At 33.9% G+C, this 25,033-nt stretch overlaps 1 protein-coding gene across 1 annotated transcript in view; it reads right to left on the reverse strand.

Annotated features, from left to right (window-relative positions):
• Nucleotides 1-1,499: 1,499 nt before the first annotated feature.
• Nucleotides 1,500-25,033, reverse strand: part of SLC6A14 (solute carrier family 6 member 14) — a 31,859-nt gene continuing 8,325 nt past the window's right edge. The window contains exons 6-14 of the mRNA XM_011386139.1: nucleotides 24,587-24,719; nucleotides 22,879-23,019; nucleotides 16,539-16,767; nucleotides 14,878-15,003; nucleotides 12,453-12,571; nucleotides 11,817-11,916; nucleotides 11,463-11,572; nucleotides 2,538-2,705; nucleotides 1,500-1,723 (exon numbers count right to left, since the gene is read on the reverse strand). Coding sequence (XP_011384441.1) covers nucleotides 1,577-1,723; nucleotides 2,538-2,705; nucleotides 11,463-11,572; nucleotides 11,817-11,916; nucleotides 12,453-12,571; nucleotides 14,878-15,003; nucleotides 16,539-16,767; nucleotides 22,879-23,019; nucleotides 24,587-24,719 — 1,273 coding nt within the window. The 3' untranslated portion in view covers nucleotides 1,500-1,576. The remainder of the gene's footprint in view (nucleotides 1,724-2,537; nucleotides 2,706-11,462; nucleotides 11,573-11,816; nucleotides 11,917-12,452; nucleotides 12,572-14,877; nucleotides 15,004-16,538; nucleotides 16,768-22,878; nucleotides 23,020-24,586; nucleotides 24,720-25,033) is intronic.

The raw sequence follows: 25,033 nt of genomic DNA on the forward strand, positions 1-25,033 counted from the left end.
GCAGGCCTACCAATTTTCTACCTTCATGCCCCCTCTCGCCAAAACAAATTAGCAGTATACATTAAAGAAATACCGTAATCCCTTACTCCTTTTATCTTCAATCAAAAGGAAGAAGAAAAAAAAATTAAAATGTATAAGAAATGAAGGTATCAAATTATTCCTTTACTCCTTATATGCCAAGAACAAAAGCCAACAGTGTTGCATGTGGTTCTTAAACTTCTCTGCGTCATGGACCCTTTTGATGGTCTTATGAAAATTATGGACTCTCTCTAAAAAAAGCATGCACATATGCACATAGAAAAATATTGCGTGTAATTTCAGTTCCATATGTCCTCTGAAGCCCAGGTTAAAAATCTTAAGAATAGTGGAAAGGTTTTTTATATCGTTAGGCAATATTCATCATCCTAGTCTGTGATGTTCAAACCAATCGTTAATTATATTTAATCAGTGTATAAAACTATTAGTGATATATGTTTTCATTGTCTTTTGTAAGAAAACTGGGACATAGGACTCTCTAATTTGGCTCCTCTCATCCTTGACAAGTTTAATAAGTTTAACAAGTTTATCTCCTATAAGTATGGATATAAGTTATTGCCCATAAGTAGTAACGTATTCAATAAGGCAAAATCATTCTACTTAATCTATTAACTATATATTACAACATAAGATCTTAAATTTGATTGAAGCCATTTCCTCATTGGTATTTTGTTCCTTGTTCTAGTTTAAATTAAACCTAGATTTCAGAGAGTGTAATAAACTACTCTTAATTTTATGAAACAGTAGAAAGTAGATGGGTCATATTTTTCTTCCAAATAGAATCTATGAAAGACATCATATGGAGAAAGAAGTACTCAGAGATTCAGGGGGGATTCTATTTCTAGATTTATTACTTACTGGCCATAAGATCTTTATTTTTCTGTGTTATTTCACTATATGTAAATAAAGAACATAACTATTAAGTTCACATAGAAAAAGTGAGCCATAAATACATGAAGTTTTCAGACATATTTGGATCAAAAGTATAATACTACAGTCCTTGCATTATGTACATAGTCCATTTTTTTCCATATATGTATGACATTTCTAATTAAGTAAGGCCTTCAATTTTAACACTTTCTTTAAAATATACAGATTTATTTTCTCCAGTTTTATTGAAAAGGAAGATGATGTACCAAGGAAATAGAAACAAGTTATACTTAAAAACTTGTAAAATAGAAAAAAAAAACTTGTAAAATGGAAAATATAACTATTTTCTAAATAATCAGCTCAAAATAAAGCCTTCAATATTTTAGAAAAACATTATAGTAATATGTATAAAAATATTATCATGAAATAAAGACAGCTCTGTGTGTTATACAGATAGATAATCTAAAAAGAAATATAATAAGCCCATTGTTAAACATTACTAGATTCATATTTTTATATTACAATCCTGCTTACATGGGAAAATATTTTTTATACTATTATGACATAATGTATACATTTTTCTACTCAATTAACATACAAATAAATTAAAATTTTCCTCTATTCTAAAATAATAACATTACACAGGCACATATTTTTTTAAAATTAGATCTCATTCTGGTTTTCCTCTGCCACTGACAGTAGGTATTTCATGATCAGTCTCTTTTTTAGGATCTACCATGTCTTTATATCTCTCCCCACGATGTCGTTCCAGGTACGGCCCCCAGTTAGAAGCTGGTCTGCAGCAGCTTACAATGCGCTAAAATGAAAAGGAAAAGAAAAAGGACTTGTCTTAGAACTCAAGAGCTACAATCTAAATAAATAAATATAAAACTATATTTTCATTTTAGAATGTTAAATTTCTTTTTCATGGCCTTAGGGTGACAGCTAGGTGAGGATCTAAACCAATGTATACCTGGGAAGATTCAAGAACCAAAGGAAGGGGAGATCCAGGGTCAAACAATTGATCTGAATCCATTTTTGGATGGGCTTGGAAATTTGTTTTCTATCTAATTCCTGAGCCTATCTTGTCATTGTCCTATGTCTTAGTGAAATGTCATAATCAACTCCATCCCCCTAGGCCTTCGTGATAGAGGGATGATTCAATCTAGTTTGTGTCCAAGATCATTTACCAAGCTTTTTCCAGTCTAAACAAACCTTCTTAGGACATATGTTATAACCATACTAGGTTTTAAAAGTGAAGATTATAAGATATAAAGCAAAAAGATCATTTGCTTCACATCATTTTCAGGAACAACTTAGCACAAGTATAGATATCATAATCTTTATATGCCACGCACTCTAATAGGGCCTGAGGTTACAGAAACGAGCAAGACAAGACACTTTCTTAAAGGAGCATACAGTCTAGTACAGGGAGACACACAAATATAAGTATAGTATAGTACGTTATGCATATAGTAATGGATATTTTTATCAGATATAGAAGTAGACTAAAAAAAGAGTTACTAATTTGATCTCATGGTCATATATTATCACCACATGGGTAAATTAATCTTTGGTTTGATCATAAGTACTTTATATGAAATATAAATAATATTAATTTATGTGCTTACTTGAAAGATGTTTCCTTTTGCTTGAATTATTTTTATGACAGCCATAATTGGAATCCAAATAATGCAGAAAATAATCATACACCAACCTAGAGCAACTCCCCAGTCTGGGTATGGGATTTTAGCATAATCAGGTCTATGAAATTTCACCAGTGACCAGATCAAAATTGCCTGTGAAAGTAAAATATGAAAAGACAGTGCTAAAGATTAGGCTTTATTGCACTAATGATTTCATTTACAGTAATTATTAGGAATTTGATCCCATTCCTTAGGAATAATTTATCAAAAGCAATTACAATAAAACTGTATTCAAGCAACTAAGATAATCAGGTAACTAGCCAGAAGATAACAATACTAAACAAACCAATACAAAATAACTTATATTTAGCTTTGAAAGATTCTTTCAAAATTAGCACCTTCATATATTTATAAAAAATACAAATGCTTTTCAAAATGTGTTTCAATAAAATGCTTTGCCATGAAACATAGCAGATTTAAAATAAAATAATATTTGAAATTTTCCGTATTCGAACTTTTAGCTTTCATTTATGATAGCATGATTTTATTCTATGTCATAAGCTAGCCAGAGTGTCAATTAATTCAATAAGAATGTTAAGTCCACTTTAGTGAACATGCTTTGCTCCTTGCTTAGTAATTGTTTGTATTATTTCCCACTGCACAGAGCATCGCTTTCTCCACACCCAAACACATACACATTTATACGTTACTAGCACATTGTTACCAAAGAACACTTCATTTCCAGCGTTTTATTGAGGGGAAAACAAAAACAAGTTCAATGTATGTTTGGGTAAAACAGTGAAACATGAATCTTAACGCCGAAAACATTTTAAGGCCAAGTTTTTATAAAAATGTCTTAAAAAGCCTATTATACATGTTGCAGCATTAAAACAAATTATGTGTATAGAAATCTGCAAATTAAATAAAATAATCGAAACCAAAACTCACATAATAGTTTCACTAAATTTAGCTTAAAATGTCTTTAGAATTTTAGAATCTTTATAAATGGGAAAATCCAAAATAGTGAAGTAGATAAATGCTGTGCTTTCCTCTCTCCATGACTACATTAAAACTATAAATTATAGAATAATCAATCAGGGGAACCATCTGAAGACTTGCTGAATTGGTGTTCTCTAACTAAAGATATAAAGACAAAGCTGTGTCTAGACTGGTAGGAGGGGCGTAGAACTCCAAACAGGTTGGCCCCACACCCAAGTGTGGCAGTCAAGAATTGGGAGAACTATCTCAGCTACAGAGCTTCTTCCGGAGAAGTGAGGGGTCCCAGCTCCACACCAGGCTCCCTAGCCCAAGGTTTCAGTGCCAGGGAGAAAAGTTTCCACAACATCTGGCTGCGAATAAAAGTGAGAAACTCTGTCCGAGTGAGACAGAAGGTGGCTTAAAACCTAGGCATCCTCTTTAAAGGCCTGTGAACAGATTTGCTTACTCCCAGGAACTCACCCTGGGCTCAGGTGTAGGGACAGTAGCTCAGGAGGTGCCAGAGACATATGAGGAGAGATTGAGTTGTGTGGCTTCAGGGCAAGGGCTGGAAAGACAACCACCATCTTTCCTGGGTTAAACCCTCCCCGCACATGGCCAAATCAATTTGCATTGGCCTGGTGAATTCCGGTTGCTCTACCCAGGTGACTCCCTAGGACCCTGCTTGACCCAATTTAGGTGACACAAAAAAGCACTTTATGCGGCAAGTAGCCAGCCTTGGCTCATGTTCCATGGGCATCAGGCAGGTGGTGGCCAACCTGAGTATGCTCTGAGGTTTTTGCTGAGTGGTCACAGGCTCAGCACTGGTGTCAAAAACAAATCTGCATTAACCTGGTGAATACCACTCATCCCACTCTGGTGACTCTCTGAGACCCTGCCTCATCTAAATCTCAGATCTTCCAAAGATCTTTTAGAGGCTGAGCCTTATTGGCAGGAAGGTGGTGCCTGGACTTGGAGTTCCCTGGGCCATTTGTTGAGTTGCTACAGGCCAGGTACTAGTGTCAGCTGGTCTCTGTTCACATCATAGATTCTCCCACATGTTTCTAAGTTCAGCACAAGAAGCGACAAACTATGAATTGCTTTGTAGCTCCGACCAGATAGCCCTGGGCCAGTCACAGGCAATGGCTTACCTTGCCTTGCATGGCAGCCCCACACAAGAGGTCCCAGAACAGAAATATGTGGAGGCTGGCTTCAGATCACAGCATAGCACCACCTGATTAGCCCAACAAGTAGCACTCCCAAAGAGTGGTCTTGGCAGGCATCAGAGACTGCTGGGGTGAATCATGCTCCATGGGGTCAGCCACAGCGTGAGTGACCAATCTTCTATACTATGAGTGTGGCCAATCTTCACGACTAGTCAGCCTGAGGTTCAATCCTATTCACGAACGTGACAATAATCAAGACTCAACTACAACAGGAGGGCACACATAACCGACACAAGGGACACACCTGTAGCACCTGATACAGGTAAACAGGGAGACTGAGCCACTGGGCCCCCTAGGGCACTCACTATATAAGCCCATCCTGCAAAGACTGGGAGACATAGCAGAACAAATACATAGATACAAACACAGAGAGGCAGCCAAAATAAAGAAACAAAGAAACATGTTCAAAGTGAAAGAAGAAAACTTCAAGAAAAAAAAAAAAACTAAACTAAATGGAAGAAAGCAACCTACCAGATACAGAGTTTGAAACACTGTTTATAAGAATGCTCAAAGAACTTAGTAAGAACTTCAACAAAGAGATAGCAAGCATTAAAAAAGAACATAGAAAGTGTAAAAAAAGAACCAGTCAGAAATGAAAAATACAATAACTGAAATCAAGGATATACTCTAAGGACTCAATAGCAGGTTAGATGGAGCAGAGGATCAAATCAGTGATTTGAAAAACAAGGTAGCATGAAACACCCAATCAGAATAGCAAAAAGAAAACAATAATAAAAAAATAAGGATAGTTTAGGGACAACATCAAATGTAACAACATTCGCATGACAGAAATACCAGAAAGAAAACAGAAAGAGCAAGGGATTGAAAACTTATTTCAAAAAATAATTATAGAAAACTTTCCTAACTTTGCAAAGCAAATAGACATATGAGTCAAGGAAGTTTAGAGAGTCACAAACAAGATGAAACCTAAGAGGCCCACACCAAGAAACATCATAATTCGAATTCCAAAGGTTAAAGACAAAGACAGAATCCTAAAAGCAGCTAGTTACTTATGAGGGAGCTCCCATAAGAGTATCAGTTGATTTCTCAACAGAAACTTTGCAGGTCAGAAGGGATTGGCATGAAATACTCAAAGCGATGAAAAACAAGGACCTACAACAGAGATTACTCTATCTAGCAAAGCTATCATTTAAAATTGAAGGGGAGATAATGAGCTTCCTAGACCAAAAAAAAAAAGAAAAAGAAAACTCTAAAATAGTTCATGACCACTAAACGAGTACAAATGTTAAAAGGACTTCTTTAAGAAGAGAAAAAAAGGGGAAACAAACATAAATATAAATAACAAAAAGGCAATAACTATGTACCGATCAATAATTACTTTAAATGAAAATAAATTAAATGCTCCAATCAAAAGGTGTAGGGTAGTTTAATGGATAAGAAAACAAGACCCATACATATGCTGTCTACAGGAGACCCACTTCAAATTGAAAGACACACAAACACTGAAAGTAAAGGAATGGGAAAAGATACTTCATGCAAATGGAAATGAAAAAACAAGCTGGGGTATCAACACTTATATCAGATAAAATAGACTGTAAAACAAAGGCTATAATAAGAGACGAAGAGGACATATAATGATAAAGGGATTAATTCAACAAGAAGATATGAACATTGTAAACATGTGTGCATCCAATATAGGCACACCTAAATATATAAAATATACTGACCAAATAAGGGAGAGATTGACAGTCATACAGTCATAGTAGGGAACTATAACACCCCATCTTCTAGATCTTCTAGACAGAAAATCAACAAAGAAACAGCAGCCTTAAAAGATACACTAGACCAGATGGATTTAATTGATATCTTTAGAGCATTTCAACCCGAAGCAGCAAAATATACATTCTTTTCATGTACACATGGAACATCTTCCAAGAAAGACCATATGTCAGGCCACAAAACAAGTCTAAATAAATATAAGAGACTGAAATCATATCAAGCGTCTTCTCCAATCACAATAGTATGAAACTAGAAATCAATTACAAAATAAAAATTGGAAAAACACAAAGCACATGAAGGCTAAGTAAGATGTTATTAACAAGAAATGGGTTAACGATAAGATCAAAGAAGAAATCAATAGGTACCTTGAGACAAATGAAAATGAAAAACAGAGACACCAAAATCTATGGAACACAGCAAAATCAGTCCTAAGAGGAAATTCATAGCAAAACTAGACTACTTCAAGAAACAAACAAACAAAAAATCTCAAATAAATAATCCTACCTTACACTTGCAGGAACTAGAAAAAGAATGGCAAACAAAGCCAAAAAAGAATATAATAAAGATGAAAATGGAAATAAATAAAATAGAGTCTAAAACAACAATACAAAAGAACAATGAGACTGAGAGCTGGTTCTTTGAAAAGATAAACAAAATTGATAACCTTTAACCAGAGCCATCAAGAAAAAAAAAAAGAGAAAGAGAGAGAGAGAGAGAAAACCAAAAGAAAGAAAATCAGAAGTGAAAGAGGAGAAGTGATAAATGACACCACAGAAATACAAAGGGTTATAAGAAAATACTATGAACAATTGTATGAAAACAAATTGGACGATCTGGAAGAAATGATAAATTCCTGGAAACATACAATCTTCCGAGACAGAATCAAGAAGAATCAGAAAATCTGAACTGACTGCTTACTATAAACAAAATAAAATCAATAATCAAAACACTTCAAAGGAACAAAACTCCTGGACTGGATAGCTTCGCAGGTAAATTTTATTAAACATCCTCAGAAGAATTAATACCTATTCTTCTTGAACTATTCCAAAAACATTCAAGAGGAGGGAAAACCCCCAAGTTCATTTTACAAGGCCACTATTACCTGATACCAAAACTAGATGAAGACATTACAAAAAAAAAATTATAGGCCAACATTACTGGTAAACATAGATGCAAAAATCCTCAAACATACTAGCAAATTAAATTCAGCAATATGCTAAAAAGATCATATACCACTATCTAGTGGGATTTATTCCTTGGGTGCAAGGTTGGTTCAATATTCATGAATCAATTCACTTGATACCACCACATACAAAAATATGAAAGATTAAAATTCCTATGATCATATCAATAGATGCAGAAAAGGTGTTTGACAAAATCCAGCATCCACTTATGATAACTAAGCAAAGTGAAAACAGAGGGTATATACCTCAACATAATAAAGGCCAGATAAGATATACCCATGGCTAACATCATACTCAATGGGGTAAAACTAAAAGTGTTTTTCTTAAGATCAGGAATAAGACAAGAATGTACACTTTCACCACTTTTATTCAACATAGTATTCAAGTCCTAGCCACAGCAATAAGACAAGAAAAACAAAGGCATTAAAACTAGCAAGGAGGAAGTAAAACTGTCATTGGTTGCAGATGACATGATACTATTTATAGAGAACCCTCAATATTCCACCAAAAATATGTTGAAAGTGATAAGTGAATTCAGTAAAGTAGCAGGATACAAAAATAATATTCAGAAATAGGTCACATTTTTATACACCAATGAAAAACTGTCAGAAAGAAAACTTTTTAAAATCTTATTTACAATTGCATTAAAAAATTGGAATAAATTTAATCAAGAAGGTAAAAAACTTATACTTGGAAAATTATGAGACATTGAAGAAATAAATTGAGGAAGACACAAATGGAAACACATGGATAGGAAGAACTAACAATCATTAAAATGTCCATAGTATTCAAAGTAATCTATAGAGGCAGTGCATTCTCTCTCAAAATACCAATGGCACTTTTCACAGAACTAGAATAAATAATCCTAAAATTTATTTGGAAACAAAAAGGACCCCAAATAGCCACAGCAATCTTCAGAAAGAAGAACAAAGTTGGAGATATCCTGGTACCTGGTATCAAACTATACTACAAGGCTATAGTAATTAATACATCATGGTACTGGCATAGAAACAGATACAGAGATCAATGGAATAGAACAGAAAGACAAGAAATAAATCCACACCTATATAGTCATTTAATCTATTACAAAGGAGGCATGAATATACAGCGGAGCAAAGACAGTGCATTTGATAAATGATATTGGGAAAACTAGACAGATACTTGCAAAAAAATGAAATTGGACCACTTTTTTACACCATGTACAGAAATAAACTCAAAACGGATTAAAGATTTAAATGTAAGACCCGAAACCATAAAATTCCTAGAAGAAAACATAGGCAGTAAACTCTCTGACATTGCTGTTAAGAATACTTTTTCTGATATATCTCCTTGGGCAGAAGAAACAAAAGAAAAAATAAACAAACGGGACTACATCAAACTAAAGAGTTTTTGCACAGCAAAGGAAGCCATCAATGAAATGAAAAGATAATCTACTGAATAAGACAAGATGTTCACCAATGATGCATTTGATAAGGGGTTAATATTCAAAATTTATGAAGAACTCATGCAAATAATTGTCAAAATTAAAACCTAATAATCCAATTAAAAAATTGGGAGAAGACCTGAATAGACATTTTTCCAAAGAGGACACACAGATAGATGGCCAATAGACATACAAAAAGATGCTCAACATCACCAATCATTAGAAAAATGCAAATTAAAACCACAGCGAGATATCCCTTCACTATTGTTATAATTACCATCATCAATAATCAATAAAGAACAAGTGTTGGTGAAGATGTGGAGAAAAGGGAACCCTTGTGCACTGTTTTTGGGATTGTAAATTGGTGCAGCCATTATGGAGAACAGATTGGAGGTCCCTCAAAAATTGTAAATAGAACTACTATATGAACCGGTAATTCCATTTCTTGGTATCTATCTGAAGAAAAGCAAAACACTAATTCAAAAAAAAATATGCACCCCTATGTTCACTGCAGAGCTATTAACAATAGCCAAGATATAGAAGCAATCAAAGTGCCCATCAACAGACAATTGGATAAAGAAGTGGTGACACATATATACAATGGAATGTTACTTGGGCATAGTAAAGAATAAATTTATACCAATTGCAACAACGTGGACAAACCTAGAGGATATTATGCTAAGTAAAATAAGTCAGAGATAGACCAATACAATATTATCTCACTTATATGTAAAATCTAAAAAATAAAAATAAACAAAACAAATGGACTCAGATACAGAGCACAAACTGATGGTTGTCAGATGGGAAGGGAGTTGGGGAACTGGCTGAAAAAAATGAAGGGATTAAGAAGTACAAACTGGTAGTTACAAAATGGTCACGGAGATGTAAAGTACAGCATAGGGAATATAGTCAATAATATTGTATTACCTATGTATAGTGCTAGGTGGGCACTAGACTAATTATAGAAATGACTACTATACTGTAAACCTGAAACTAATATAAAATAATATTGAACACAACTGTAATTGAAAAGTAAAAAGATTTTTAAAATAAATAAATAAATCATCTTTATAAAATAATCGCGTTTAATTTTAGAATTAAATAGATTCATTTCACTCATTTAATTTAATTACAGTAATTTAAATGTATTTCACAATTACCATAATTTTACATGACTGAAAGAGAATGAATGAGGGTTAATGAAGTCTAATATGCACGATTTTATACAAAATGGTTGATGACATACATAATTTAATATTTAATACCTTTGCATTTTAAAGAAAATTCAGTTGTCAAACCTATGTAATCAATGAAAATTAGCATGCTTAACAATCTAGTTAGGTCTTCCAAATTTATACGAGGATTATTTTATTATGGAGACTTGTCGATACTTAAGCACTCTCAAAATCATTTAGTAAGAATATGGAACATCCAAATATTTCAGTTCAGCACATCCAGTCCTAAGCTGCTGACAACTTGAAACCAACCTTATAATATTAAAAAAGTAAAACTTATCACCCTCTAAAAACAAACATGTTACTACAGATGTGAAGTAAATTCTAGATCAAATTATTTAAAATGGCCTTCTCCAGGAAAACCTTTGAGGCATGAGGCAAAAAGAGCCAAATCACTTTCTTCATGATGCTCTGCCACTGCCACACCCCCACTATTATCTCTAGTAAACAGTACTTCTAAATACTATTAAAGTGTTTATTTTGGCATTCAGCCATTTACTGCCCTAAACTGTTACTTAAAGATAGCATGTCTATATGTTATGTCTCTCCAACAAGATATCTTTTGCTTTCCCTCAGCTCTGAAATAGCGCCAATTGTTGAATTTTAATTAACATAACCAAGTGCCTCTATTGACACAGGTGACTTTCTTTTAATAATTTCATTTACTAAGTATCTCTCATAAGAAAAAATATGCATTAAAATCTGAATGTTAATTCTTAGCAATTAGTATATTTAGATTGAATTCCTTGAAGGCAGAGGATGGGTCTTATACATATTTTTTTTTTATTTTTTGTACCTAGCAGACTGTATATGGCTTAGCATATTTTTTAGGAAATAAGCAAATAAATGATTACTTTTATTTTTCCTATTGGTAATTTTGAAATATGTAGGAGTTTTAAGTCTCTTGGAGCCTATTTATTTTGGTAGATATTTAAAACTATGGCCTCAAAAGTAATACTGCAAAGGCATTTTAATTTAGGCAACTCAGAGGCACCAGTCATAAAGCAGATGTTGAAAATTATTAATTTATGACATTAGCATATCGTCACCAATGTGAGTTATTCTTTGTCTTAGAAACGTTTAAATATATATTATTGATATGAAATTCATAGCAAATTCATACTTACAATCAATAGGATAGGAGTAATGACAAACCAGCAAGCTCTCCACCATAGCCAGAATATACACCTTTTTGCTCCAATCATCATTTCTATATCTGCAATGAATCTGTTCCCTCCTGGGGAAAAAAAAAAAAAAAAGTGCATTCAGCTCTTGCTCGTAATTTCCTCCATTAGTCATCATGGCCTCAAATTTTCTGTCTGCACATTTTCCTGTACTTTGGCAATAAAACACATACACTTACATTTTATTCATAAAATATTTTTGTCCAGTTATACTTTCTTATTATAGTATACGTAACAAAAAAAATCAAACTAAATTCTTTAATAAAATGTGTAGACAATTCTATAGTCACTATTTACCATAAATCCAGATGATTCCTATTATTTCTAGGATAGCTGCAATCAAAATGCCCCATCCGGCACAGAAGTGGTCAATCAGATGAACCCAGTAAATTCCAGCCTGCCAAAAAAAAAAAAAATCAATTACTTCTAAGTATAGTTTTAATTATTTTTATGATTCATGAAATATTCAAATGAATATATTAATTTGGTTTTAACATATGCTTCTTGGCTTTACCTCTGTCAAAAATGTAAAACTGAATGTTTTCAAACATGAACACAAATGCGGATTTAAAATCTCAGAAACGATGCACTTTTTATTTTGTACTGAGTAACTTGGGAAAAAATAAGCATTTAGAATAGTCGATTTTTGAAATGATATGCAGTATCTGGATATTCATAGTAGCTGCTAAGAAATATAGTGTATGTTTTAAGTCTATAACTTTACTGTTATAGCCTCCTTCTCCTTTGCAAAATATACTTACTATCGAAATTGTGCTACAATGGGAAAAAAATCTGGGCTAAAACTCAGAAAACCTTGATCCAAGTCAGACATGGACTTATCATAAAACACCCTCTTATACCTTGGTTTCTTCATTTGGATTATAAAGTATGTTCTAATTAATATTTTGTCTATGGAAAAATACTGTAGTATACCTGAGTTACACAGACGAGACCAAGGAGAAACAAAACCAAGCAGCAGCCCAAAGTTATGGGAGCCCTCATTTTCTTCATCACTTTGGGAAATAAATCTTGAATCGTTGTCGTAATTGTTTCTTCAGAAAGAAAAAAATAAGGCATGTTATATGTGAACTCATTTGCCAATATGTTTCGTTAACAGAATTCAACTTCTATTAATGAAATGTATACATACATTGAGAATATAGTCTGGGCCCTACTCCTTGCTTTTAAAAACCAATAGCGTCCTTTCTCTTGGCAGTCATCCTTGTAGGTTCTGATAAAAATCGAATGCAGTCTGATTTGTCATTTTTAGTCTGTTTTATAAGGTTTTTCATTGTAGCAACTATAAAGTAACAGGCGCCTAAGGGCTAAAGTAGTTTGAGTTATAGAAAAGGAAGAATTCTAGTACAACTTTTCAATAAGGTGAATATTCAAATAAGTGTCATGAAGACAGAAAGGCTTTCCGTGTTTAAGAAATAAATGTGTTTATGAAACAGGTTATTGGCTAAAAGTAGAAAGGTATATGCGTGTTAGGATTAAGACATATGTTTGAAATTTTTGAAGACTTTGAAAGTCAGTTAGATTTATGAATTTGACCTCAAAAGCAAGGGAAGTAAAAGCAAAAATAAATGAATGGGACTACATCAAACTAAAAAGCTTCTGCTCAGCAAAAGAAATCGTCAACAAGGTAAAGAGAGAACCATCCAAATGGGAGAATATATTTGTAAGCAATGCCTCCAATAAGGGCCTAATATCCAAAATATACAAAGAACTCATACAATTCAATAACAGCAAAATAACAAATGATTCAATTAACATATGGGCAGAGGACCTGAACAAACACTTCTCCCTAGAGGACATACAAATGGCCAATAAATATATGAAAAGATGCTCAACATCGCTAGCTATTAGGAAAATGCAAATCAAAACCACAGTGAGATACCATCTCTCACCTGTTAGAATAGCTATAATCAACAAAACAAGTAGTAACACATTTGGAGAGGATGTGGAGAAAAAGGAACCCTCGTACATTGCTGGTGGGACTGCAAATTGGTACAGCTACCATGGAAAACAGTATGGAACTTCATCAAAAAACTAAGAATTGATCTACCATATGATCCAGCAGTCCCTCTACTGGGTATTTACCCAAAGATTTGAAAACTCATATCCAAAAAGATATTTGCACGCCGATGTTCATAGCAGCATTACTCACAGTGGCCAGGACGCGGAAGCAACCAAAGTGTCTATCCTACGATAGATGATTGGCTAAAGAAGCTGTCGTATATACAATGGCATATTACTCAGCCATAAGAAGAGATGAAATACTGCCATTTGTGACAACATAGATAGACCTGAAGATAATCATGCTAAGCAAAATAAGCCAGACTGAAAAAGTTGAAAATCACATGATATCACTTATATGTGGAATATAAACCTAAAAGCAACAAATGAGCAGGACAAACAAACAGAGACTCATGGGCATGGACTTATAGGCTAGTGGTTACTAGTGGGGTGGGGGCGGAAATAGGAGGTAGATGGGGTAAAGGGAGGCAAATATATGGTAGCTGAAGGAAACTGGACTTTGGATGGTAAACACACAGATGTCAAAATATAATGTACACCTGAAAATTATATAATTGTATTAACCAATGTTACCCCAATAAACTTAATTAAAGTTTTTTAAAAAAGAAAGTCAATTAGAGGAAGCTGGACTCTATCCTGTAAACAGTAAAATATTGAAATGTTTTACGTAAAGAGGGTGATATAATAAGAACTTTTTGAATTTCTAAGCATGTACCTTAGGGAAAATTCTTCTGTATACATAGGGCCATGTGCAGGAATAGTCCCGGCAGCAGTGTGTGTTAAGTTTTAAATACCAGAAGTAATCCGAACATCCATCATTATGGCAACAGATTGTGAATTAACTAGATCTATATGTCAAGATGGATTCATAATATATGTAAAAAAAAACTGTCATAATAATGACTACATATTTATGTGAACACTTAAAAATTTATGTTATCTATGGGTACACATAAAATGTATACAAACATGGACTGAATAACATACATTATCCATAGGGATGATTGCTTCTAAGAAGGAAAAAATGTGAATTGTATTAAGGAGAGAAATATAGGGAACTTCAAATTCATCTATAACAGTTTATTTTACTAAAAAATATCTGAAACAAATATGATAATATATTAACATTTGCTCCTTGTGGGTGTCTGGTACATGAGTGCTTTGTATTTTAAAAATTTTTGTTAAAAAGAATTTCCAGAAAGATTATTCTGAGACTAAATGTTAAGGGGGGCAACCAGGGTAAGAAAAGGATTTTTTAAGTAGGGGAAACATGAGTACAATGTAAGAGAGATAGGTTAATACTGGGAGTATTACTTACCAATGGAAGCAAACTGAGAGTCGAGACCCAAAGTCAAAAGCATGAAAAAAAATAATATGGACCAAAATGGCCCACCTGGAAGCTGGGCTAGAGCTTCTGGATAAGCAATGAATGCTAAATCAAAACCTAAAAAAAAAAAAAAAAGTACGGCATTTTAATTTAAATTCACTGCCAAGAAAATTCACATATTTGAAAATTCACATTTTCAAAATAAGATATTAGAAAAATCATATTTTAATTTTGCAACCCAATCCATGATATACATTCTTTAGCAACTATTTCACTTTCCCTTTAAAAATATTTGATTTGGTTGTTCTACAATGAGATAATGTAAACATGTAACATAAATTAAGTTACTGAGATCAGTAAATGGTACCTTTTTCACATAAGAAATCATAACTATTTCAATGATTTTGTTTAACTGGTTTCAATTTTTTTAAGATTTATGAAGAATAACAACTGTCTTAAACTCCAGAAACTTAAATTATATCACCCTATCTTAGCCTAGAAATTTTATCTTACACTATCAAAAAAGATATGTTTATGGAACTAACTTTTTAGTCTTCAACCATCTCTCAAAATATCTATCCAGAATCAGAATTGAATCTTATTTTCTATTTGAGGTATGTTACCTTTAGAGATGCTTTTTTAGAAAAGCATCTCTATATTATGTGATATTTAGTTTTAAGTATTTTAAGTTTCTCCAACCTCCCAGAGGACCGACCTAGGATTCAGGAGAATTCACTTCTCGCCTAGGTTCTGTCATTCCTAATTATTTGATCTTCTGCAAGACATAACATTTCTGTGTATCCATCTGCTCCTCTGTATATGAAAAGCTAGACTCTAGATGATGTCCAAGGTCCCTTCTAGTCTTAACATTCTAGTCTCGTTCATCAGTCTCTCCGTCAAATGATACTAACCATAAATAAGAATTTAGTAAGGAATTCCTATTTAAAAGAATCCTAGAATTATTTTTCTAAGAATCTTTAGGTAGGTAATTAAGCTTCCCTAGCTAGTTCTTTAAAGTTAGGAAGTTCATCAAACAGATTACTTTCAAAGCAGGACACTCAGAGTCACTTGAGTTTATGTCTATGATATTGATGTGTTTTAAAAAATCAAACTCAATACTGTAATTGTACATAGAGGAATATATATGTATATATATCATATATGTAGTCTCTCCTTTACATATGTGTGTGAATACACATGAATATATATATATATATGTAACTAACTTTTTAGTCTTCAACCATCTCTCAAAATATCTATCCAGAATCAGAATTGAATCTTATTTATATATATGTAAACACCTATATATATATATATGTGTGTGTGTGTGTGTGTGTGTGTGTGTGTGTGTGTGTGTGTGTGTAAATATCAATATAATGCATGTAATTGTGCAGTAAGTAGTTCATATTAAGGACAAAACAAATTTCAGAAAAAAATCTTAAATAATTGTTCCCTAATATAGTCTTGTTTTCTCAGATCTTCTAAGGATTATTATATCATTAAAACAACCAAATTATATATAAGATGAAACGAGAAAGAAAATACAACACCCTAAATCTTGAGCACTTTAAGTAAATGCTGTAAAATATATTAGTGTTTCTCAAATGAGATACATTGAATTAATCAAAGTTATAATATATACCATTCTATACCTGATTTTACAACTTGAGAGACTTCCTTTCCAGATATGTGAGCCATGTGTCCCAATATAGAAAAAATAGCAAATCCAGCAAACACACTAGTAAGGCAGTTTGTCAAACAAACCACAATGGCATCTGAGAAGCAGTTGTTATTGAACTTGTTGTAAGATGATAGGGCAACTAAGCCACCCCAAGCCACCGAAAGGGAGTAAAATATCTGAGTGGCAGCATCTTTCCAAACCTATAAAAGAAAATAATTTAGTATTTAAAAACATACACTCTTATATTTTAATTTGCATAAAATATTTCTTATCACTAATGAATAAGTAGTATAAATAACAAGGAAATAAACACCCAAGTACTCACTACTCAGCTCAAGAAATAAAATGTTATCCATCTGTTAAAGACTCCTGTATGCCCCTTCCTGATCATATCACCCTTCCAACCTACAGTGGGAACTGCTGTCCAGACTTTTGTGTTTATTATTTTCTTATTTTTCTTACTACATAAATATGAACCCAAATATGATGGTGGCATTTAAATTTGCATGTCTTTGACTTTATAGAAGAGTTTTCTTATATGTGTAAACTTATATAATTTTCTTTTTTTCTTTCAATATTGTATGAGAGTGAATCATTATCAATTTGAACTATCTGAAAATACAATTTTGTAAGTGAAAAATAAAAGAATATAAGCAAATTCATATGATCCAGTTAAGTATATGTAGTTAAGAACATTTTTTTTCACTGCTGTATTGTCTCACTATGTATACCACACTTTATTCTTTATCCTGTTGATGGACATTTAGGTGGTTGAGTATTTTGCTACCAGAAACAATGTAGCCGTGAACGTACTTATATGTTTTCTCATACCTAGTTGTGGAACTGTGATGTCATAGAGCATATAAACTTTCTCTTGTATTAAATGTTGACAAATTAGTTTTCAAAGTGGTCGTACCATTTTGCACTCCCACCAGCTGGGCATGAGAGTTCCCATTCTTCCACATCCTTGCTAACACTGGTCAGAATTTTTAATATGTTCTGATCTAGTGGCTGTGAAATGAGAGTTGATTATACTAATGACTTACAAGGTTTAGCATGTATTTATGTGTTTATATTCCATAATTTTTTTCTGTTCATATCTTTTGCCAATTTTTTTGTTTGGATTATTTGTCTTATTAGATCTCTAGGAATACTTTAAGTAATTTGGATTCTAATCATTTGGCTAATATATATCTATATAATATATATCTATATTATATATATAAATAAGTCCTCCTAATTTGTGGCTTATTCTTTTCACCACTTAATATTGTGTCCTTAGATGAACCAAAAATCATAGTGTTGTTTTAATGTAGCTGAAGGTGTCTGTCTTTGCTTTTATGTATCATCCTTGACTTTAAATAGGATTTCTTTAACCTAAGGTCATAAAGATACTATGCTATATTTTCTTCTAAAAGATTCAAAGTTTTGCAAATATTATTGTTTTCAATTCACCTGCAATTGATATTGTGCATTTTAAATGAGAAATCCCAAATTCTGGTCAAGATGATGAAGTAGGTAAACGCTGTGCTTGCCTCCTCCGACAATCACATCAAAATTACAACTAAACTACAGAACAACCATCGTTGAGAATCACCTGAATCAATCTAACTGAACAGAAGTCCTATAACTAAGGATATATAGAAGAAGCCACGTCGAGTCTGGTAGGAGGGGCAGAGATGCAAAATGGGCTGGCCCCACAACCTCGTGTGCTGGATAAAAATCACAATAGATCTCGTAGCTGCAGAGGTAAACCCTGAGGAGTGAGGTATCCCAATCCCACACCAGCCTCCCCAGACCAGGGTTCCAGTTCCGGGAAGAGAACTCTCCATAACTTTTAGATGTAAAAGCCAGTGGAGATTGTGGCTGAGTGAGACAGAGGGCTGCTGGAGTACACAGGTATTCCTCTTAAAAGGCCCATGCATGGACTTGCTTACCAAGGGACTCACTTGCTCTGAGCTCCAGTGCTGGGACAGCAGCACAAAAGGTGCTTTGGACATATGGGGAGGAGCTGAATTGTCTGGCTTCAAGGTGAGGGCTAGAAGATCACCTTTTCCCAAGATGGAGGTGCTGGCTATTGTTTCTTTGTTGAGCCCTCCCCTCATCCCAGCATGCAGATGCAGCCAGTAGCCATATCGGAGTCTTCATCAACCTGGCTAACTCTGCTTGTCTCGCCTCAGTGATTACCTGAGACACCATCCCACCCAAACTTTGGGTCCAACCAAGCCAATTCCAGTGGCTAACCCATACAAATGGTCTGTAGTAGCTCATGCTGTGTACTGTCATAAAATCTCTCAAAGGTTTAGAAAAAGAAAAAAAGCAGCGTCTGAACTTGGTGTGCCCTGGACCTCTTAATAAGCAGCCCAAAAACTGACAGTAAGGACATCAGCCTCAGTTCACAGCTTAGCCTCTCCCAGGCACTTCCAAACCCAGCACAAGTGGCAGCTATCTTCAGATCACTTAGTAGTCCATACCAAGTAGCCGGAGGAGGGCACAGGCAGCAGCTGACCTTTAGTCTTTAACAATGCCTTTCATAAGAGGCCTCAAAATCGACACACCAGATGGCCAGCTTCAGACCACACCAGAGTACCACTCAACTTCCTTCACAAATGACACACTCAAAGAGCAGACTCAGTAAGCACCAGAGCTCTGCTAATGAGAATCCTGTTTCATGGGCTCAGGCCCTGCAGAACAACTCCTCCACTGTAGTTAATGACCAATCTTCACAACCAATCAGCCTGAGTATCCATCCCTCCCACTGATGAGCAAACAACAATCAAGGCTCAACTACAACAGAAAGGCACACACAACCCATTCAAGAGACACGCTTGGATCACCCAGCTCAGGTGACAAAGGAGACTGAGCCTCTGGGTTGCATAGGACACCTACTACATAGGGACACTCTTCTAAGACCAAGAGGCCTGGCAGCTCTACCTAATACATAGAAACAAGCACAGGGAAGCAGCCAAAATGGAGAGATCGACCAGGAAACATGTTCAAAATGAATGAATAGAACAAAGCTCCCCAAAAAGAACTAAACTAAATGGAAACAAGCAATCTACCAGATGCAGAGTTCAAAACCCTGCTTATAAGAATGCTCAATGGACTTAGAGAAAGTGCAAATATACTCTGTGAGAATATTACTAAAGAGATAGAAAACATAAAAAAGAAATGAGCAATATAATATCTGAAATGAAAAATACCTTATGAGGAATCAACAGTAGATGAAACGGTGGATGAAATCAGTAATTTAGAAGATAAGGTAGCAGAAAACACCCAATCAGAACAGCAACAAGAAAAAAAATTCAAATATAAGAATTGTTCAAGGGGCCTCTGGTACAATATCAACTGTATCAAAATTTGCATCACGGGAGTATGAGATAAAGAAGAGAGACAGCAATGAATTGAAAACCTATTTGAAGATATAACAGAAAACTTTCCTAACCTGGTGAAGGAAAGTGACATGCAAGCCCAGGAAGATCAGAAAGTCCCAATCAAGATCAAACAACCCCACACCATGACACATTATCATTAAATGCCGAAGGTTAAAAACAAAGAGAGAATCTTAAAAGCATTAAGAGAAAAGTAGTTAGTTACCTTCAAGGGAGCTTCAATAAGACTGTTGGCTGATGTCTCAACAGTAACTTTGTATGCCAGAAGGAATTGGCAGGAAATATTCAAAGTGATGAAAAGCAAGGACCTACAATGAAGATTACTCTACCCAGAAAGGCTATCATTTAGAATCAAAGAACAGGCACAGAGCTTCCAAGACAAGAAAAAGCTTAAGAAGTTCATCCATTAAAGTTTTATCATGGGATTGAAGCAATTTAGTCACATCCTCAGGCTCCACTTCTAATTCTAGTTCTCTTGCTATTTCCACCACATCTGCAATTGCTTTCTCCACTAAAGTCTTGAAAACCTAAATGTCATCCATGAGGAATGGAATCAACTCCTGTTAATGTTGATATTTTGACCGATTCCCATGAATCACGAACGTTCTTAATGGCATATAGAATGGTGAATCCTTTCCAGAAGGTTGTCGATTGACTTTGCTCCAGTCCATCAGAGGAATCACTATCTATAGCAGCACAAACCTTACAAAATGTGTTTCTTAAATAATAAGACTTGAGAGTTGAAATTACTCCTTGACCCATGGCTGCAGAATGGATTGCTGTGTGAGCGGGCATGAAAACAACATTAATCTCATTGTACAGCCCCATCAGAGCTCTTGGGTGACCAGGTGCACTGTCGATAAGCAGTAATATTTTGAAAGGAATCTTTCTTTTCCTGAACAGTAGTTCTCAATACTGGGCTTATAATATTCATTAAACCAAATTGAAAACAGATGTGCTGTCATTCGGACTTTGTTGCTCTATTTATAGAACACAAGCAGAGTAGATTTAGCATCATTCTTAAGGGCCCTCGGATTTTTGGAATGGCAAATGAGCCTTAGCTTCAACCTAAAGTCATCAGCTGCATTAACCCGTAACAAGAGATCAGCCTATCCCCTTGATGCTTTGAAACCAAGCAATGATTTCTCCTCTCTAGCTATCAAAGTCTTAGATGGCATCTCCCTTCAATATAAAGCTGTTTCATGTACAATGAAAATCTGTTGTTTAGCATAGCCACCTTCATTCATTATCTTAGCTAGATTTTCTGGATAACTTGCTGCAGCTCCTACATCAGCGCTTGCTGCTTTACCACTTTGTACTTTTATGTTATGGAGATGGCTTCTTTCCTTAAACCTCATGAACCAACTTCTGCTAGCTTCGAACTTTCTTCTGCAGCTTCCTCACCTCCCTCAACCTCCAGAGAATCAAAGACCGTTAAGGACTTGCTCTGGATTAGGCTTTGGCTTAAGGGAATGTGGTGGCTGGTTTGATCTCCTCTCCAGCCACTAAAACTTTCTCCATATCAGCAATAAGGCTGTTTTACTTTCGCATCATTTGTGTGATCACTGGAGTAGCACTTTTAATTTCCTTCAAGAACTTTTTCTTTACATCCACAACCTGGCTAACTGTTTGACACAAGAGGCCTAGCCTTTGGACTATCTTGGCTTTTGACATGCCTTTGTCACTAAGCTTAATTATTTCTAACTTTTAATTTAAAGTTAGAGACCCAATTTCAACATTGTCATGTCTCAGGGAATAGGGAGGCCTGAGGAGAAGAAGAAAGGTGGGAGAACTTAATTTATTAATTAAGTTAGCCATCTTATATGAATGCCATTTGTGATGCCCCCAAATATTTACAATGGTAACATCAAAGTTTATAGATCACCATAATAAATATAATAATAATGAAAAAGTTGAAATATTGAGAATATTACCAAAATGTGACACAGAAACATGAAATGAGCAAATGCTGTTGGAAAAATGGCACCAATAGACTTGCTCAACACAGAATTGCCACAAACTTTCAATTTGTAAAAACATATTATCTGTGAAGCACAATAAAGCAAAGTACAATAAAATGAAATATGTTTGTATTTAGAAAATAGCCATTTGTAAAAATAAGCATGAGTTCTACAAAGAATACCACAGCAAACTAAAATAAATATCCATTTTGGATAACACTACTAGATGTGACTATTAAAAAAGTGAAAGCATTCTTAGGCTGTATCAATGCAAGCATAGTATATAGACTACACTTATTTTAATGCTCTTTGAAGTCCAAACTGTAAAAGATTATATGTACTTGTGAGATATGCAGCCATTATATGGAGATGGACTAAAGTTAAAAGAGGGTTACCTAATTCATATTCATAGCACATGTTTATGTTTCTGGTATTAGTAACAATTTTGATTATGTAATGCTTTCTACATTTCAAATTTGTATTTCAACTTCATAATTTATTAGGCAAAATTTGACTTTACTTTCAGAATATTAACTTTTGAAAATAATTAAAATGTATATTAGTTCATTAAACTTTCAACTATAATTTTTAAATCTACTATGAGTTTATCCAGTAAATCATAGTCCTAGTCATTAATTTGTAGGTATTCATGCATGAAATATACTTTTTCAGATTAATAAACCTCAAATCTTTTGCGTCAAATAGAATCAGTTATATGAATAAAATGACTTTTAAAATCCTATTGCCAAAAATGATAATCTCACTTCCAATAAGAGAGCATTAGTGTCATGTTAAAGCTAAGTCAGATATCCTTGTGGACAGAAATATTAATAAATTTAACCGCATATTCTTTTGCAAACTACTACATCATGACACTTTTATATGTAACCAAAAATTTTTAGTATTTGCTTTAAAGGTTTATCTCCGCAGATAATTTGAAACTCAAATTGAGGCATACCTCAGCTTCCTGAAGTTTTGTAAAATTTGATTGTGCTCCAATATAGTATGAAATGCCTTTCGATGCACCCTCCAGAGTTGCACCTCGTATTAAAAGGATGAGTAGGACAACATAGGGGAAAATAGCTGTAAAATATACCACCTATCAAAAAATACAATTTAAAGTTAATAAGTCATTTTTAAATCATTGTGTATAATTGTATACAAATAAAGTCACTAGCTAGTTAACATTAGTAAAATAAAGTATCAAAAATTTCGTGAGATTATTAAGTCTGATGATACCAAAGCAAAGTTGGCATAATTTCCTCTTTCTGTTCTCATTACTCTCAAAAGATCCATTTTTAAAACACTCTGATGTATGGAAGGATATTTTCCAGGTACATGTCATAAGTACACAAGATATCAGCAGTGATAACTTGGAATCCAGATGGATTTTTATATATATATATCACCTCTTCATAAATTACTGCACTGAAGCGGGGAAAAAATGATTTTAAACCCTGTAATGTATACTCACTCACCAAGGAAAAGGAAAACAATCTCTTAGTAGATGTCCAAATCTCATGAAAGCTAATTAAAATGAATACTGGACATTTGCTATTATTATCTTTAAATCTACCATTAAGACAGTTTGATAGCACACATACAAGTGCACTGATTGTGTCCTAGAAAACACATGGTTCCAGGTGAGCAGATTGCCTTTGACGTTGGCTTTTCATTAATGTGGATGATTTCTTTGATTTGTAGATGTCTTATGTTTGATAATATGACCAAGGAGATGATTTAAACAAGCCAGCCAGAGACCAATAAAAATTAATTGCCTGGATAAATGACCTTTAATGGATTCTTTCAATATTAACAGCAAAAAAAGGAACCACGGTTTCAAAAATGTGCAATTAAAACATTATTTTGGAAAGTTTCCACTGACTTCGTTCATAGTATTTTTGTGATCTAACAGTATATTTCATCACAACTTAACATTAATTAAACGTGCTAGATATTGTACCAGGAATACAAAGATAGTATCCACAGTTATTCCTGTCCTCTACCTTTAAGGAAATTTCACTCTACAGTTGTAAAAATGTAAACATTCACTTTTCTAGGTACTGTACAAATGTTCACAGAAAAAAATTCATATTGTTCTCTGAAATGACCATAATATTTTTTGAAAGTTTAAAAAATAAAACAATGAAGTAAGAAAATATAATGTTTTTCAGAAGAGGACTCTTTGTTGAAGGAGAGGGTTCTGAGTCAATTTAAGTGAACTTTAAGAGAATGATTACATAATTTATTTTTTTTCTATCTCTTTCCAACTAGGGAATCCTGAAATTATTACCCTATATAACAAGGATCTAGACTTTTTAAAACAAAGATTACAATACATAATTCCATTCAAGATGCTTATTTATATAGGACAGAAAAGTTAAAAATATACTTGCAAGCTTCAGAATACTATATCAGCAAGAAGAGTCTAAGTTTTGAGTAATTGCACAACTTTAGTACTAGTTTGTGCTTGTTTTGTTTTATTTTTAACAATAACAGTGATCCTACGTATTTTTTTAGAGCTAGGCCGTCTACTTAGAAAGCTTTTCACATATTTGAATGTTCCCATTACAGAAAAAAAAGCATGCATTTGAGAATGCTTAACACCGAACTACAATGAACTTGGAAAACAGCCCTACCACTATGTAATGTGTGTTTCAAATTACCTTGCCTGAAGACTTGATTCCTTTAAATAGTGCTGCACCGACTATGAGCCAAGCCAGAAGAAGACAAAGTGCTAAATACCACACAATTTCTCCAGTCTCATCCATTCCACTTGAACGTTGGAGTGCCACTTTGCTGAAAACACATAAGCCCTTGTCTTAATAAGGAGAAAGCTTCATAAGTATTTCATCTTATTAATATATCAATGTTATATGAACCTTTTATTGATACTGTATTATGGAGGGGAAAAAAAAGCCTTCAATGAAAAGCCAGGCTCTGAACTTTAACCTTAACTACAACCAATCCAAAGTTCCAAATCCTAGAATAAAAGATCTACTAATTCCTTTAACTATAATTTTCACCAGTCTTTCAAAGATTCTTTATGTAAAAAATAAATAAATAAATAACCTTACATCAGATTATTTCATTTTACTCACTACAGTATCTTT

The sequence above is a fragment of the Pteropus vampyrus genome, unplaced genomic scaffold (assembly GCF_000151845.1).
Source record: "Pteropus vampyrus isolate Shadow unplaced genomic scaffold, Pvam_2.0 Scaffold946, whole genome shotgun sequence".
In the NCBI taxonomy this organism is placed as follows: domain Eukaryota; kingdom Metazoa; phylum Chordata; class Mammalia; order Chiroptera; family Pteropodidae; genus Pteropus; species Pteropus vampyrus.